Source organism: Sturnira hondurensis, unplaced genomic scaffold (assembly GCF_014824575.4).
Source record: "Sturnira hondurensis isolate 20B ecotype Veracruz unplaced genomic scaffold, ASM1482457v3 Scaffold0004257, whole genome shotgun sequence".
NCBI lineage: Eukaryota > Metazoa > Chordata > Mammalia > Chiroptera > Phyllostomidae > Sturnira > Sturnira hondurensis.
In genome coordinates, this window is record NW_028076888.1 from 3903708 (window position 1) to 3921310 (window position 17603).

The following is a 17603-nucleotide window of genomic DNA, read 5'->3' on the forward strand; positions in this document are numbered from 1 at the left end:
GGCTTAGGACAACAACAACGTATTCTCTCACAATTCGAGAAGCCAGAAGTCCAAAACTCAAGGTGCGGGCCCACCACACTCCCGCCAAAGGCTCTAAAGGGGAGTCACTCCTCCAGCTTCTGGTAGCCCCAGGAGCTCTCTGCCTGGGACGGCGGCAGCGCTCTGGTCTCCGCCTCCGTCACCATGTGGCTTCGGCTCCATCTCTTGAGTCTCTGTGTGTCCTTGGGTTGGAAGTCTATTGGGATAACCTAAGATGATCCAGATTTTTAGCTTAATCACACCTGCAAAATCCTCTTTCCAAATTTGATCACAGTCTAGAGATTAGGATGCAGACGTGTCCTTTGGGGGAGGGGACAGTGTGACGGCCACCCAGGCTTTTCAAAAGCATAGGGCTGGGCAGGGGTACCAGTGCCTAGGATTTCAGCCCCTGGGAGGGACTCCTGCTCACCCCAGGTGGAGCTTAACACCCAGTTTGTCAAAGTGCCAGGTCACATGGGGACAATATGCACACAGCTTGGGACTTGAAGGTGCTGGGGACAGGAAACCTGGGTGGTTTTTTCACCTCCAGTAGTTTTGCCGAACCCTCTACCCTGCCCTGAGCCACACCCCCGATTGCACGCTGCACCTGCCTTTGCCTTGGAGACCTCCCCACAGTGGGAATCTGCTTGTGGGACCAACGCCTTGTTGGGGGCGGGCGGGGTCTATATAAGCATCCCATGTGGCTTTGCTTGGTGTTGCTTTTGAATGACAGCTTTATCAAGATGTAACTCACACGCCATACAATCCACCTCCTTAGCGTGTGCAGTTCAGGGGTGTTGAGTGAAATCACAGTTTACCACTCAGCGCCACAGTCGACCTTGGAACATTGCCGTCGCCCCAAAAGAACCCTGTACCTTTGAGCAGTCTCTCTACCATTTTCCCCAACCTCCTCCCCCTCTCAGGCAGCCACGGATCTACGTTCTTTCTGGAGATGGGCCTATCTTGACATTTTATATGTATCATATGCGATCCTTAGTGTCTAGCTTTTTCCATTGGGCACAACGTGTATGGGGTCCATCCACGTCGTGGGGCAGGACTCATTTCCTCCTCCTCCGGGTGACTGTTCCGCCGTAGAGACGGGCCACTTTTGTCTTATCCATTCACTGGTCACTGGAACATTTGGGTTGTTTGTACTTTTTTTTTTTTTGGCTACGGGGAATAATTCCGCTGTGCACATTCATGTAAAAGGCATGTGTGAACATGTTTTCAGTTCTCTTGGGTAGATTCCTAGGGATGGAATTGCTGGGCCAGATGGAAACTCCACGTTTAACCCTCTGAGGCCCTCGTGGGTGTTTAAGGAAAGACTGCCTGCCCCCTCCAGCCCCATGACTTTGGCCTGGTGACTGGACCTTCCCGGCCTTACTTCCCCTCACCTGTGGAGTGAGAATCGACTCAGTCAATATTTATGGAACATCTGCTACGGGCGGGGCCCTGTTTGGGGTTCTGGAACACAACAGTCACCTCCGCAAACAAGTTCCTGCCCTCCGGAGCTGACTTCCGATGGAGGGACCCAAATAATGAGTAGAGAACAACCCAAATACAGTAAGTCAGATGACAAGACCCACCTAGAAAAATAAGGCAGAGAGGGAGAGAGAGAGTGCGGAGGGGCAGAAGGAGGCCCAGGTGGTGACACAGGGTTCATGGGGCTGCCAGGAGGGTCTCACTGAGGAGGTGACATTGAGTGAAGACCCGGTGGAGGGGAGGGAATGAGGCCTGGAGAGATGGTGGGTTACCGCCATCTCTACATGTGACATCTCTTGGCCAGGATCACATGTACGTGTTGATTATGCACGTCCTCACGATCTTGGGCATCAATTCCAGCGAAGGGAGCCCCACACCGTCATTTAAATTCATTAGGAGCCCAGGGTGGTGAACGCACACAGGAGGGGATGAACCACTCTGCCTCGGGGAAATCCAGGAGGGCTCTGGGAGGAAGCGGCATTCAACGGGGCCTTAAAGGATGGGTAGGAATGAGGAGGGACCAGCTGACAGCAGCCCATGACCTTCAGGGGCCCTGTGGGTGGCTTCTGCACTTTCTCAAAGACCAGGCTGCCTCTGGGGAGCGCCGGGCCTGGTGAGTGGAGGGCGGCACCCGAGGTTCTTCCCTGCTCCGCACCCTCCCAGTCCACAACAGCAGCCTTTGTCTCCTTCCCGGTGTGGCCGCCCTTTCCAGATCGCTCCCGCCCCCCCTCCCCAGGACGCCACACCCATGGACAGGGAGCTAACTGGAACGTGTGAATGCAGGGGCAGGAGAGAGACAGAAGGTGGCAGGCGGCTGCTTTGCTCCCCAGGCAGCCTTGGGGAGAACCATCTTGGCGCCCGGCCCTCCTTGGTGTCGGGTGAATTCATAGTCATTTCATCCATAGTTAATCCATTCACCAGCGATTTCCTGCACATCTCTACCGCGCCAGGCACTCTGCTGGGTGCTGAGGGCGCCCGATGACTCAGACACCCACTGTTGCAGCCCTCTCGCTGGGAAGGGAGGCCAACATGGAAGTAAAGGGGCAACACAATGTCCCCGGCACGCCGAGAGCGTCTTCCTTGGATGTAGAGCCGAAATCGTGCAAGGCCTTGGGAGTCAGAGGCAGGGCTGCCAAGGAAAAATGCATCCCCCTCGCTTGCAGATCATGAAGGATTTCAAGTTGCAAGTGTAGAGCATTAACACGACATGGAGCCCTCGAAGTGTGGGGCCCGTGTGTCCATGTGGGTCACCCACTCATGAAGCCCGCCCAGCCCACGTCCTGCAGAAGCTCCCAATCGGGAGCATGATTTGGACGGGCTGTTTCCCCTCTGTCTCTAGTTTCTTTATCTGTGAATTGGGTTTGTACCTGCCTCTTATATCAGGTTGTCACGGGCACTAGGTGAATTATATTGATTGATGGAAACTAGCATATCATGAATCCCCAATAAATAATAAATATTATAATTCCAGTAGGTTTACAAGGGGGAGAAGGGCCAATGGGTAAGGGAGGGGGCAGTTCCAAGAGTGGCTTCATTAGAAGCGGGAAGTCAACGGAGCCTTGAAGAGCAAGCGTGCGCCCCCCACGAACAGAGAAACTATCGGATCGTGTCCTGATTTGTTGGACTGTTATGGTAACGGACCCGGCCCCCTGCTGTGCATTACGATTTGTTCACATCAAGTTACCTTTCCTGGACGCACATCCTCTGGCCCACAGACTATGGGGCCAAACCACCTGGCTGCCCCTCCTCCTAGCTATATGGCCTTTGCCCCTCTGTGCTCAGTTTTCCCCATCTGTAAAATGGGTGTAATAACAATTACACCTCAGTGTGTCATTCTGAGGATCCTGCTCAGAATGCCCTGAGCACAGGCTGGCCCATAGACAGAGCTTTTTATTTTAGTCGAAGGAAGGAAACATCTAGAAGTATCTGGGATGGCAAGAATGAGCTAAGACCAAGCGGAGGGAAGACCTACAAAATCTCTGACTGGGGTGTTACTCCACTCTGGCTGCCATGACAACACTCCACAGCCCAGGCGGCTGAAACAACAGGTTTTGCTCTCAAAGTCTGGACGCTGAAAGTTCTAGATAATGGTTTGGCTCCTTTCCGGAGACCTCCCTCCTTGGCCTTCAGACGGCTGCCTTCTCCCTGTGTCCTCACACGGACCTTGCCCAGTGCACGCACATCCCTGGGATCTCTTTGGGGCCGAATTTCCTCTTCTTGTAACGACACCAGTCGGGGTGCATTAAGGGAACCCAAAGAGCCTCGTTTTAACTTGCTCACCTTTGCGAAGGTCCCGTCGCCAAATAGAATCGAATTCCAAGGCACTCAGAATTAGGGCACCTACATACAGATTTAGGGGGAACGCAACTGAACCTATAATGACCAGTGCTCTTTGGAAACGCCGAGGTCGTGAAAGACAAAGGTCGAGGCCAGATTGAAGGAGTCAGGAGAGGCATGACAGCTAAGGTCCACGTGTTCCTCTGGACTGGATCCCAGACCAGAAAAAAATTGTTTGTCTTCTGTTATAACGGATGTTAGCAGCGCAATTGGCAGAATCTGAACAGGCCTGTGGGTTACATAACAGCATTCGATCGACGTCAACTTCCTGATTTCGGTATCTGACAGAGCGCCGCTGTTACGCAACGGTTCTTGTTTTTAAGGCACATACGCCAAAGGGTTGGGTCCGCGGTGCTCCCTCAAAACAAAAAATAGAGGATGGATAGATAGATAGATGGAGGAGGGAGGGATGGACGGATGGACGGACGGAGAGAGAAAACAACTGTGAAATGTTAGCTAACACATGAGTGAAGAGTCCACGGACATTCTTGGTTCCATTTTTGCAACTTCTCTGTAAGTCTCTTCAGACCTACAGCTTAAAAACTTTTAAACACTGAGCTACGGAAACCGAGGTCGCAGGTAGCCATTGGGGACAGACAGCGTGGTGGGGACAGGAGAGGAAGAGAAAGACACCCGTAGCGTGTCGGGCGGCCTCTCTGGTCTCACAGCCCTTGCTCCTTTTCAATCAGGAGACAGAAGCACAGAGGATGCGACTTGCCCAAAGTTGTCTCCCGTTGCTACACCAGGCAGCACCCACCCCCACGCCCAGGTGGGGTGGTCGACATCAACAGTCACTCTGTCCCCCGTTAGCCACCACCCCCAAAGCAGCCTCACAGAAAGGTGCAGCCCCTAGAGGAGGGGGGTAAATCATTGCTGGATTTACAAACCTGTGGTTTCCTCTGGTTCCCCAAACTACAGGGGCAGTCTCAGCCCCTTCCGGCCCCCCAGACGGGCAGCGCTCAGGAGACATGAAATAAAGACCCAGCGTGAGCCGAACAAAGTGTTTTTATAAACTCATGAAAAGAGTCCTTATTGGAAAGGCTTAGGCAGGAGGCAGGCGTGGGGGCTGTGACACCTCTGATCATTTCTGCAGACTCCTGGCAAGCGGCGATCATTAGCGGCTCTTGTTCTGGGCAAGCTCAGAGTCAGCTCCACACCACGGGATTTTATGGGATTTGCGCACAGAACTTTCCTACAAAGCAAGGAATTATAGGGAGGATTAGGCAGTTCCAAAAAGCAGAGGTTCTGGCTCCCCTGTCTGATTTTTTAGAGGACTTTTTAAGAGGCCCCTAGTCAGGGGCGCTGCAGCCTCACCCCGGAACCCCCGACTCCTGCCGACTCGAAAGCAAGCGCACTCGTACAGACCCATCACCGAGTGGGCTTTTCCTTGGGACTCTGTGGAAAGGCGTTTAAAAGGACGAAAATCACATCTCCTGTCCTATTGCTCCGCCCCAACCAGCTAGAGACAGCCACTGTGGACATTCTGGCGCGCCTTGTCCCGTCTTCTGCCGCGTGTGCCTGAGAGAGGAAGAGCAAGCGCCAGAGCAGGGAGACAAAGAAGCAGGGGAAAGGGCACTGCGGCGAAACTGAGCTAACGTTGGATTCCACACCCGCCACTCACTGACTCCGCGACCTTGGCCAAGCTGCCTGACCTTCAGTTCCACAGATCTGAACAGGGAATACAGACTCCCTCGAGGGACCCGTGCGGATTAAATGAAATGAAATGAAACGAATCCGAAGCATTCCGTGTGCTGCCCGACACACAGTAAATCGTGGCCAATCGGCGACAGAGGAAACGCGAGGCTGTGCCTTGGGCGCGTGCTTTCCCAAAGCGGCATCGTGCCGGCCGCACACATTCGTGTCCTAACGCTTTCAGGGTCTTGCTGCTGTGACTGTGGGAGAACAGACCTCTACTCCCAGGAGCTAAAATTAAACAACAACCACGATACCCTCTCTTGAGACTAAATTTTTAATGAGGTGGTGTATTGTCAATGTCGTGCATGTGGGTGGGGGTCGTTCGGGGTCTTTTCCTCTGTAACTGACCACCCCAGTGCGAGCCCAGCGAACACCTGACAGGCTGCACCACGCCGTCCAGAAGGTTCTATTCTGCCACCTGTCCCGGCACCGCCACTGCAAACAGTGTCATTTGGACAGGCTGCTCGGCCTCTACGGACCTCCGTGTCCTCACCCACCGGACTCAGATGGTCCCGGTTCTCCCTCAGCCGGTGGCGGTGGGGGCTACCGAGCCAATCCCATGCAGCAGCATGGTGCCGTGGTGCTCAGTAAAGGTGCAGTGATAACTATGAGCACTCAGCTTCTTACACTTACAAGACCTGATCTCCACATGAGGAACAGAGGCACTTCTGTCTGTGGGCTCCCTACTTGTTTCTATAAGCCGATGAGTGCAATACGCAATGAGATACTGCAGTGATTGCCCCCAGTGGGGCTTTTCGACAGTGGAGCCAGGGCTGGCAGGCTCGGGGAGCCCCGAGGCAAACTGAGCCCAGAGTATAGGGGGAGCATGTGCGAAGCTGGGGGCCTCACGTCTGGATCGTCCCCCCAACCCCACTGAAGGCATGGACAGGGCCGTCCTGGGCATCTCTGAGAGCCTTCTAGTAAACAGAGATGAACCAGTTTAGGGTTGTCCACTGCTGAGAGGCAATGGAGGGGGGATACCAGGGGCCCAAGTTAGACCCCGAGAGTTCTACGTCCTGTTTAAATGTGTCGAAGCCTGTGGCCCCAGGAAAGTGACTCAACACCTGGGGGTCTCAGCGTCCCCATCCGTTAGGACTAAAGAAGACAGTACATCTGAGGAGCTAGAAACGGCACCCAGGGTGCGGTGAGCTCTCAGTGAATGTCAGCTCATTGTAATGACTTAAATCCATGATCAGGCCCTCACGTCTCATTGCATTTATTTTTCTGCTTCTCAGGGAAATCCGTCTCCCCAGTGACTGTTTCTCACCACGGACATGAACTTGGTCGGTCCCCGCAAATACACCTCCAGAAAACAGATGCTTCCCTGATTCCTTAGGTCTTCACAGATTGACGTCTGCTGGCTTGACGGTGGTGGGCACGGGCAGGGATTGGCAGACCGCAGCCCACAGGCCAGGGCTGGCCCCTACTCTGCTGCCCAAGCCGGGGATTCGGGACGGTAACAGGACGGGAACCTGCCTGTGTGCAGCCCGTGGCCGCAGGGGACGGGAGACATAATTCCACGGAAAATGCTCTCCTGTGTGCGGGAGGTTTGCATGGTCTGAAAGGGGCCTCCTCCCTGCTTTTGGTCTTTTGGGTTTTTATTTTGTTAAGGGGTCCAGTCCTATTAGCCAGGCCTCACCAAGGAGAAAAGGAGTCCTTCTAGAAAATGTTCTGTATTAAAAGAACAGGTGCTTTATGAGATTTTAAAACATCTCTGACTGTTGCCGGCCAGTGTCCCCTCCCCACCAGGATTTTCCCACTTGTCTGAAGCCTCTGGTCCCCTCTCTGTGTCTCAGAAAACTCACGCCCCAGGCATCCATCCCCACGAAGACCCTCCAAAGCAGCCCCTCTTCAAGTTCACACAACACTGGCTTCTGCTGGACCAGGAAGTTCTACAAATCCCACCCTCTCACTCGACATTGCCAGCTGGTTCTGCTCCGAGCAAAGTAGCCAGTTGTCCAACAAAGCCACGCATGCACATATGTGCATGCACGTGCATGTGTGCACATATGTGCCGCACACCAAGTCACCAGTATTAAAATCCTGCCAACAGGAGTGTCCCTTTGAGGAAAGGTTCCCCCTGGGAGGTCCCTGAGCTGGTGCTCATGGCCGCAGGGCCTCCGGGGGTCACTGCCCACCTGCCAATTACCTGGTTGCCGTGGCTACCTACCCCTCCTAGACACCCCGTGCTGCCTCCCCCCCACTGTCCCTGTGCTCGCCCTTGATTCACCCCAGGCTGCTCTGGACCCAGCAGCTGAGCACTGCTTCCAGAACACGGATCCCATCTACCTCCTCTGCTCCTGTCACACAGAAAATGAGACAGCAGTCACCCCATGGCCTGTGGGGCCCTCCCCCAGCACTTCCCAAACTTCGGTGCATGCACGAAGGACCTGGGGGTGGCGGTGAAGAAAATGCAGAAGCTGGTTCAGGGGGCCTGGGCCAGGGCCTGGGGTTCAGTATGTCTTGCCCCCCTGTGCCAAGTGCCCTGATGAGCCCCGAGGCCCCAAGGGCAGCCCCACCCACCCACCTACACCCACCCCCAGCCAGGCATCCTCCTGNCATCCCCACGAAGACCCTCCAAAGCAGCCCCTCTTCAAGTTCACGCAACACTGGCTTCTGCTGGACCAGGAAGTTCTACAAATCCCACCCTCTCACTCAACATTGCCAGCTGGTTCTGCTCCGAGCAACGTAGCCAGTTGTCCAACAAAGCCACGCATACACGGACGTGCATGCACGTGCATGTGTGCACATATGTGCGCACACCAAGTCACCAGTATTAAAATCCTGCCAACAGGAGTGTCCCTTTGAGGAAAGGTTCCCCCTGGGAGGTCCCTGAGCTGGTGCTCATGGCCAAAGGGCCTCCGGGGGTCACTGCCCACCTGCCAATTACCTGGTTGCCGTGGCTACCCCTCCTAGACACCCCGTGCTGCCTCCCCCCCACTGTCCCTGTGCTCGCCCTTGATTCACCCCAGGCTGCTCTGGACCCAGCAGCTGAGCACTGCTTCCAGAACACGGATCCCATCTACCTCCTCTGCTCCTGTCACACAGAAAATGAGACAGCAGTCACCCCATGGCCTGCGGGGCCCTCCCCCAGCACTTCCCAAACTTCGGTGCATGCACGAAGGACCTGGGGGTGGCGGTGAAGAAAATGCAGAAGCTGGTTCTGTCACCTGTCACCTTGGGGCCTGGGGTTCAGTATGTCTTGCCCCCCTGTGCCAAGTGCCCTGATGAGCCCCGAGGCCCCAAGGGCAGCCCCACCCACCCACCTACACCCACCCCCAGCCAGGCATCCTCCTGCCTCTGGACTTCCTGTCCCTCCATTTGGGGTTCTTTACCCAGATTTCCTCAGGTTTCTCTCTCTACTCCGTTCAGATCTCTGCCCCAGGGTCACCTCAGGGAGGCCTCCCCTAGTCACCCTCCATAAACAGCTGCCCCAGCTCCCCACCCCCATCACTCTGTCCCCACAGGGACCCCATTTCTCTCTGCCCTGAACCTGCTTGTATTCTTCCTGGCGGTCTTCTCCTCCTGCCCACAGGGCAGGGACCTTGCCGTTCTTCCCACGGCTGTGTCTCCAACATACAGGACAGGGCCAGGCACAGAGCAAGTATGTGATGAACACATGAGTGAATGAATGAATGCATGAGTGAGGGAATCAGTGAATGAGTGAGTGAGTGAATGAATGAAAATATACATTTGAAGGATTTCACTACCTTTGCTCCCCAGGCTTTGCCAGTGACTCAAGGTCTTCGCTGGGTGGACCACAGGTCTGACTTCACTTACGAAACACAAGTTAAAGACAGAATTACCAATCACAAGACGATGACCTCAGAGCACTCACCCAAATGCAGAGCCCTTCTGACCGTGGGGCCCTGGGCCACCACACAGTCACACGCGCTCCAAGCCACCACCCACCCCCAGGCCAGCCCCTACCCTCGAAAAGCTCCCAGTCGGAAAACTAGCAACTACGATGCAGTGTGACTGTTCCAGGAGGAAAGGAACTGTGGGGGCCAAGAGGAGGGACTCCCAGGCCAGCCTTGGTTGGGGACAGGGACACTGGGGACTGAGCAGGGAACTGGGAACTTCCAGGAATAAATATCACTTTGCAAAAGAAATAGGGGTTTCCTTGGCCTGGGAGAAAAGATCCAGGAGAAAAGGCTGCCGCTGGGTGCGGGGCGGAAGGTGCAGGGCCACACGGGGAACGCCCCGCCCAGCTGGTCAGCCCAGAAGCACCCTGCCACTCTGACGTCTCAGCCGGACGAAGAGGCCCTGGCCAGCAGGGGCCACCTAAGAGCGGGCATCTCTGGAGCTCTGGTATCTAACCCTGTTGTCACTGTCCTCCCTCTCCCAACTGGGACGCTGGAAATGACGGCTGGGAAGCGGCAGAGCTGGGATCGGCACCAAAGCTGCCAGAACCCCAAGCCCAAACCTGCACCAGGTGTTAGACTGGACCTCCGTTCTGTGACCTTGGTACTTGAGTTCTGGCTGAGAAAGAATTCAGCGCGAGGCCACTCTTCAGCCCCTTGTCCCTCCTCTGAGGAAGTTCGCCACTGGCCTGGCGACAAGCCAGGGGGGGGAAGGTCAGGGAGGGTCTGAACCACATGACCAGTGATATTTATGAAAGGTCAAGGGGCCTAAACCACAGGAGCAGCGATACATTGGGGGAGGAAAGGTCACCGGGCAGCAGGGTCCTTGTTTTCCCAGTTTTGCCCATTGCGAGGCACTCGGGATTTTCCACCCTGGTGACCTTCTGTACCTGGCCCACTGTCCTGGCCCCGCTTGTGCTGGCTGACTGCAGACCACGCCATCACCCTGCACAGCTCTGCTCCCCTCTGACCCATCTTGCCTCAGCCTCAGTGGCCTCTCTGCCCCTACAGGGGCCGCCCAGGTTGAGGGCTGGCTGGCTGACAGGTGGGTGGAAGGGGCTTGTGAGAGAAGGGCACCCCTGCTCCTCCAGCTTCTGCTTTCTTCCCCATTAGGTGCCTGTGGAGCTAGGGAGAACCACCAGCCCAGGACAGTGAGGACTTGGTGCGAAGGAGGGATGGCAGGGGTGGCAGGTTGGGATCAGGGGCCCGGGAGCCTGTGTGCAGGATGGAAAGGAGGAGGGGCCAGGACGGGCAGCACAGGGCGGTTCTGGCACAACCACCTGCCCTTGAATTCCTGCTCCCCCACTCCCCCCCCCTCCCTGCCCCATTGCTGGTTCCAGATGCCTAGGCCAGGAACCCAGGGACCTGCCTGTTGGACAAGCTCCCTGGGCAATCGATCCTGTATGTGCTGGGGGAAACCCAAGGATGAAGCAGACAGAGCTGAGTGTCTGTCCACGGTTCAAAGCCCACCTCCATCTCTTAGCTGTGTGATCTCGAGTGACTTTCATTTCTCTAGGCCTCAGATTAGTAGAAGGTAGAAGGCGAGGCTTGAGATCCATTTATTTGTCCAGCTCTCAGCTGAGATGGTAACAAGGAAAGCACCTGGTTAAATGACTACACGTAAGCATTTGTGTCTTTGGCACTGGGGATGCAATAGTAAGGAAAAAAAAAAAAAGAAGATTGGCCTTGGCCCTGGGAATGGGGTATGGGGGAGGACTGGCGACAGCCTGGTGGCCCATCCGGCAAGGATGGCTCTCTTGAGGGGTCCACCTGTAATCCTGGGACTGGCGGACGGGGACCAGGAGGCGGCTCCGCCCACCCTGTGGAGCCCTCCCACCTCCAGCGCCCACCCTGGGCTGGGAGAGCTGAGTCATGGAAAAAGTTAGCTCTTCAGGCTGTACCCTACTTCCCTCCTCCATCAAGCCCACAAAGGCTCCTTTCACGTTTTTTTTTTTTTGCAGAGGGGGGGCGGGGGGGCGGGGTGGTGGACAGACTGTGGGGCCCTCTCCCCAGGCAGGGACGTGAAATTTCAAACTTCGCCCTGGAGTTACATTCCCCACCCCCTGCCCCAGGGGACACTAAGGGGGGAGGGGATGCCAAGAGCAAAGGACCTGGGATGGGGGAGGGGGGGGAGGGTCGTGTCCCCTGCAGTTCTTGCTAATGCCAGGCCACAGGGTCCCTCCAGGCTGGCCTGCCAGCCGAACTGTGCACCCTGTCCCCCCTTCCCCCTCATCTTCCTGGAGAGCTTGGAGGGGGACTCAGAGGACATGACAGCCCCTCTCCAGAGCAGCTGGAGACAGAGAGGCCTGGGGCTCCCTGGCCTCTGGATGCCAGACCCACAGACCCGCACCCTGAAGGTGGAACAAGTAGAAAAGAAGGTGCCTGCCTCCCGGCCACAGTCCAATCCCACCTCCTGTTAGCAGTGCCTGACACTTTGCTTTTTAGTCTGATTTCAGCCCAAACCTAGATGGCTGGGAGAAGCCAGAGGAGTCCCTGTGTGGCCTTGCATGAGTTACTCAGATTTGCGGAGACTCGGTGTCCTCCTGAGAAATGGGCGCAGGGACACCCACGTCCCTGGGCTGTGAAGGAGATTAAGTGAGAATGTGCGTGAAGGGTGTGATTGGGGGGGGACGCGCAGTTGGGGTTCTCAAACTCCTTCCCACCCGAGTGGAGGTTATTAGGCAGGACAGCCAAGTGGAGGTCATTAGGCAGGACAGCCGGTTGGCTGGGTACCTGAGTAGGGTGGGGGCAGCTGGTGGGGGATCAGGGAGTTACACTGCTGTGCTTATGAGTTACTTAAGATCTCTGTGCCTCAGTCTCCCCATAAAGCAGTGCCTGTGTGGGGAGGGGGTGCTCTGTGATCTTCAGGAGCCTTTCCAGGCCTGGAAGGAAGGTAGGTTTCCTGGAGGCTGGGGCAGCGTGGAGGCGCAGTGTCGCATCCAGGCCACTAGGCGGCCTCGAGGATAACAGATGAGATCAGGCAGCGCACACCCCTTCCAGCTCAAGACTTGAGTGTCTTCTTGGCAGGCCTCGGCGGCAGACGCCAGCCGCCACGGGGTGGGAAAGGCCTGTCTCTCCAGGGTTAGGATCTCTTTCCCCTTTTTACAGATCTGCAAGGTAGGAGGCGGCAGTCACTCTGACGGAGTCCCGACTTTACCAGTGGCCCGGGAGTCTGCAGAAGGCAATGGCAGGCCTGCCTGCCTTCGGGTCCTATTCTGGGGTGTTGGATGGAGGCAGAAGGGAGCCTCATCCTGCACCTCTCTGCTCCCTCTGGCCTGAATGGGGTGGCCGGGAAGAGGAATCAGGTCTGGATTCAGATCCCTCGCTCCTGCACTTCCTGGCAGGGTGACCTGGCAAATGGGGGTTATGGGACCCCACTGCCAGCTCAGTGGGAGATTCAAAGTCAGAACACAAGCTTTCAGCGCAGGACAGACAGTGAGTGACGCGCAAAGCCCACTCTCCCAAACCCTCCTCGCTCTCCCAGCTGCTCTCCGGGTAACAAAGATCCTCCCCACTCCAGAACTTTTCCCCGGAACTAGAGGGTCTTTGCTATGGAGAAGGGCGTAACCCCCAGCCTCACCGCCTCACACGAGAAAGAGTTTCTCAAAAAGACTTTTTTTCAGGATCCCAGCAGGGTCACCAGGCAGAGCATCGGCCAAACTGAACCCGGTGCACCCAGCCACCCAGCCACCCAGCCCCGCTGAATAAGAACGCAGGGGGCGAGGCCTGAACACGTCCCTCTGCAGAACCGCTGCCCCAGATCACAGGGCAGCTCCCTGGCTTCCCCTCTCTCCTCCCCGCCTGGGCCCATCAGGGGCAGCAGGAAGCAAGTCCCATCAGCACTTTTAACTGGGGCTTCTTTTTAGTGAGTCACCTCCCAGACTTCCTGCAACAGACAGCTCTAAATAGCTGGGTCCCACCCTCCAGCAGGGGAGGCGTTCCTCATGGGGGAAGGCAGGACGTTGCAAGGTGGGTGCCCAGCTAGGGCAGCCCAAGGAGACCCAAAGAGAGACACTGCCGCCAGCACTCCACAGGGGGGCACTGGGTTAGGACGTTTTGTTTACAGGCTTTTGTTATTAAGGAAATTGCTGTCAGTCAAGGTAATTCTAGCCCAGACGAGCAATAAATATGCTCCCACCTAATCTTATGGGGATTTTATTGGCACCTTGGGGGCAGAGGTTCCTCTACCTTGCCCACCCTTTCCTCTCACCGCAAAATCCTGCTCCCCAGCTGTTTCCCCCATCAACGTGAGAAACTCGGAGTAGCTTTAGAAAGTGCATCCAAGTGAAGACAGAAGACGACTGGGCAAAGGTCGGGGGTGGCTTCCTGGTCCGAACTGCAGGCAGGGGGATGAAATAAATAACTTGAAATAAACCCTGGGCGACCTGGTTGGATCATGGCATGCGCAAGCTCCCCCAGGCCTGCCCGGAACGCAGGGGCAAGTCACCTGGTCCCCCAGGCGCCCTAGCTCGGAGACACCGCGTCCTGGACAAGGAGGAATGTCTCAAGGAGAGAGCTGGTTCGCAGGAGTCGATTCCAGCGTGTTCGAGTTACCGCTGCGAGCCCTGAGAGGCACCGCCGGCAAGTCCCGGCTTGCAAAAAGGGGAGCCAGCCCCGGGAGAGCTGGAGTCGGAGCGAGCCCGTGTGCGCGCCCGCGCGCGCGCGCCCCGCGACAGCGCAGGGGGAGGGGAAGCAGCGGCAGCCACTCAGAGGAATGGGAGTGAAGCCTCCGACCAACTTTAACTGTCAATCAGAGTTAATGGGGTATTAAAAAAAATGGGGGGAAAAAAGGCCGCCCTCTAGCTCCGCGCCGCTGCCGCCTCGGGAGCGAATGAATAAGGCGGTGCAGACCCGGGCGTCCGATCCACGCGCGCTCCGTGCCCAGGCCCTCTCCAAGTTGGAAAGGACAAAAAGAAGGCAATAAATGCTAACGAGGGAGAGAGAGGGAGCCGGATCGAGCGGCAACTCCCAGACTCTGCTGGAAGAGAGAGGGAGGGAGCCGGAGAGAGCGGGCGCGCGCGAGGGCGAGCCATGCACGTAAAGAAACTGACACCCGGACCCCCCGCTTCTGCTGCACGCTGCTGGCCATCAGAGCGCGTTTAAGCAATTTCCTGAGCCCAAGAATAGCAATGGGTCGGGAGACTTTCGCGGGCTGAAATTGGGAGCTCCTTGCACTTTTCCCCCACTTTTTTTTTCCTGGAGAAGGGGTGGGGGTGCCGCCACAATTTGGAAACTGCTTCTTCTTTTTTTTTTTTAATCTTGCACTTTGAAACCGCGGGACTGTGGCGTGGTGCGCGCGTGTGGTTGGTGCCCTTTTTTTTTTTTCCTCTCCCTTCCCCTGCCTAAACTCCTCTGTCAGCCTGTAAACATTACCTGCGAATTCCCCAGCCGAAACGGCGGCTGGGGCAAGAAAGTTCTTGTTACAACTTCCCACCTCCGGCTTCCCCTCCACCCGCCTCACTGTCCCAACCTTCTGAGGCGCTTTTTCTCCTCCCCAGGGGGATTTATCTTTTTTTTTTTTCGTTCTTCTTTTTCTCACCCGGTGCTTTGCATTTGAGAAGTGATTTCAAGAGTGGCCAGGTGGGACGCCTCTCTCCCCCTCATTCAGTTTATTTATATTTTTTGAGGTGCTTTATTTTTTATTTTTTTTCCATTCCTGTTCGGTCCGGGGAGTTTCGCCCCCTGCCCTGCCCGGCTCCGCGGCGCGGAGGATGGTGTGGAAATGGCTGGGCGCGTTGGTGGTGTTCCCTCTGCAGATGATCTATCTGGTGGCGAAAGCCGCCGTCGGACTGGTGTTGCCCGCCAAGCTGCGGGACCTGTCTCGGGAGAACGTCCTCATCACCGGCGGCGGCAGAGGCATCGGGCGCCAGCTCGCTCGGGAGTTCGCAGAACGCGGCGCCAGGAAGGTACGTGGGCAGCCCGAGTCCAGGGGGTGGGAGCCCGAAGGTGAGAAGGGCCCCGGGGGCGCGGCGGGGCGGGGGGCGCCCACCTGCTGCCGCGCCGGGGCGCCGAGAGTCGCGGGCCGCCCGACCTCTGCGCCACCAGCGAATGCTGAGCTGGTCGGTTTCACCTTGTAAATTTCCCGGGCGCCGGGACTGTCTTTTTTGGCAAGTCCCGAGCTGATCCGCTCCTTGAGGATCGGTGGCTGGCGGGCCGCTCACCCCCACCCCGAAACTTAGGAGACCCACCCATTTCCCACATTCCTCCCTCCCGGAGGAAGGTGCCGGTTCCCCCTCCTCACTTCCCCTCTTTGCCACCACCCTGGAGAGTGCGGGGTGTGCGCGCTCCTGGGTAGAGCTTGGAGCCAGCGCCTGCTAGCTGGCTCTTGGTATTTTCCTTGGCAACCCGCTTCCCAGCCCCAACCTGGGCGGCTGAAGCTCTGGCGGAGGCACGTAGAGAGGGGGCACTTGGTTTGGGTTCGAAGAAGGGGAAGCGGTCTCTGAGGGTCCGGTGCGGCCTGACGGGCACTCGCAGGCCGAGATGTCTGGAAATCTGGGGAGAGGGACCCGGGAACCGGCAGCTGATAAAGAGCCCTTGTTCTTACCTTCAACCCTGCCCCCCCACCCCCACCCGCCGCCCTCCTCAGAGGGGGATCCTTTTCTCCAAGCTCTGCCTTTAACTTTTTGGTAGACCCAGCACCTCTTCCCCCAGTTCCCCCAGACGTGGCGCGGAAGAGTGGGGAGGGTGAGCTGCCGGCTGTCACCCAACTCCGACCGAGCCAGGCTGACTCACCCAAGCCCTGTGAAGAGGAAGAGCAAAAACAGGGAATTCGTTTGAAACTTAAACTGTTGAGAGCTAGGGGGGGGGGGTTGGGGGGGTTGGGGGGGTGGAAGGGCCAGCAGAGCCAGCTGATCTGACAGGGGGCCACATACCTAGGAGATTAAGTAAATACGTACTGTAGAGAACCAAACCTGCATGTAATTCCAGGTTGCTTTTGTTTTGTTAAATACTGCCCTGAGATTTACAATTCCTCCGGGGTGGCTGGGACTGGGACTGAACTTTGGAGCCTGAGCTATCAGCCAGAGCTGATTGCCATTAACTCTTCCCTGGCCAGCCGGAGGGGGCCTGTCCTGGCCCAGCGAGCAGGGGTCGGCTGTCGGGGCTCCTGCCTCTCCTTGGGTGGTTTGGACAGCTGCTTGACCTTGCAGTTGGAAGGGGACTTCGGAAGTGGTTTTAACCCTTGGACACACGGAAAAAGGAGAAGTAAAGCCTGTTCTCAGCGGTTTCATTTCCTTGGGGTGATGCCTCGGGGAAGGACTCCCAAAGCCCTTTGTGGGGGGGGCAAATGACGGTGCCCTTGCTGGGGGACGTGGGTTCGGGACAATCGCGTGTGATTGTCATTCCTTAGCTGTCTGCACCCCCCACAGAAACTTTTCTTCTGACACTTCCAGCTGGCCCAAGTCCTGGTCTCTTTTACTGCGCTTGTAACTGGCTGCAGTGGGCATATGAAGGACTCTTTTAGTCGGTCTGGAAAAACTTGACTGACTATAAACAAGCCTAAATTGAAAGAAGGATGTGACACTCAGGGAGGAGGGGAGAAGAGGGCAGAGAGCCCTGGGAACCGCGCCCACCTCTCCTGGAATGGACCTGCTCTTCCAGGGAGTAACCCCAGGGCCACTTAGAAGTATGCCTTAAATCGGCACCTGGTCACCGGAAGCAGGATGCATGGGTCCTACGAAACTCCCAGTGCCAACTCCCAGTGCCACTCGGGCTTCGCGTCTGTCCTCAGAGCAGTCGGGATGACCAGGAGCAAGCGCTCCCTATCACTCACAATGGTCTGACCAATTACTGGAGCTGCTTTTTAATGAGCTGTCTTCTCCGTGCCACCGTGGGAAATTTGGAGTGGAGGCTTCTGGCCTGAGACCGTCTGAGGCCAGGGAGGGGGCCTTGGGACAGTCTTCAGACCTAGGGGTGTTTGGGCACGGGGCGGGGGCAGGTGTTGTGGAGTGGGGGATTTCTGGGAGACTGCTCAGTGGGTTGTATGCACAGTGTGGGCTTTGGGGGAACCCTGGAGGGGCTGGGGAGGGCCAGGGGGCGGGGGAAGCGTCCAACTAAGGGTGACTGTCCTTCCCAGGGGGGAAGTAGAGGCTGCACCTGGGAGTGCTTCCGATGTGGATTTGGGTGGGATTGGATTCAGAGGGGAAAGGCCCCCCCAGAGAGAAAGAAAGAAAGAATGAAAGAAAGAAGAGCCTTCTCTGCAAAGAGCTG

At 56.8% G+C, this 17603-nt stretch overlaps 1 protein-coding gene and 1 long non-coding RNA gene across 2 annotated transcripts in view; one reads left to right on the forward strand and one right to left on the reverse strand.

The window, feature by feature from the left end:
• Nucleotides 1-219: 219 nt before the first annotated feature.
• Nucleotides 220-16305, reverse strand: LOC118986333 (uncharacterized). Its single transcript, XR_005066346.1, has 6 exons — nt 16058-16305; nt 13733-15887; nt 11302-11305; nt 8423-8566; nt 3781-5029; nt 220-248 (listed from the first exon to the last, which is right to left on the reverse strand). It is a non-coding gene; the product is annotated as an uncharacterized LOC118986333 (long non-coding RNA).
• Nucleotides 15087-17603, forward strand: part of DHRS3 (dehydrogenase/reductase 3) — a 35830-nt gene continuing 33313 nt past the window's right edge. The window contains exon 1 of the mRNA XM_037045196.1: nt 15087-15301. Coding sequence (XP_036901091.1) covers nt 15107-15301 — 195 coding nt within the window. The 5' untranslated portion in view covers nt 15087-15106. The remainder of the gene's footprint in view (nt 15302-17603) is intronic.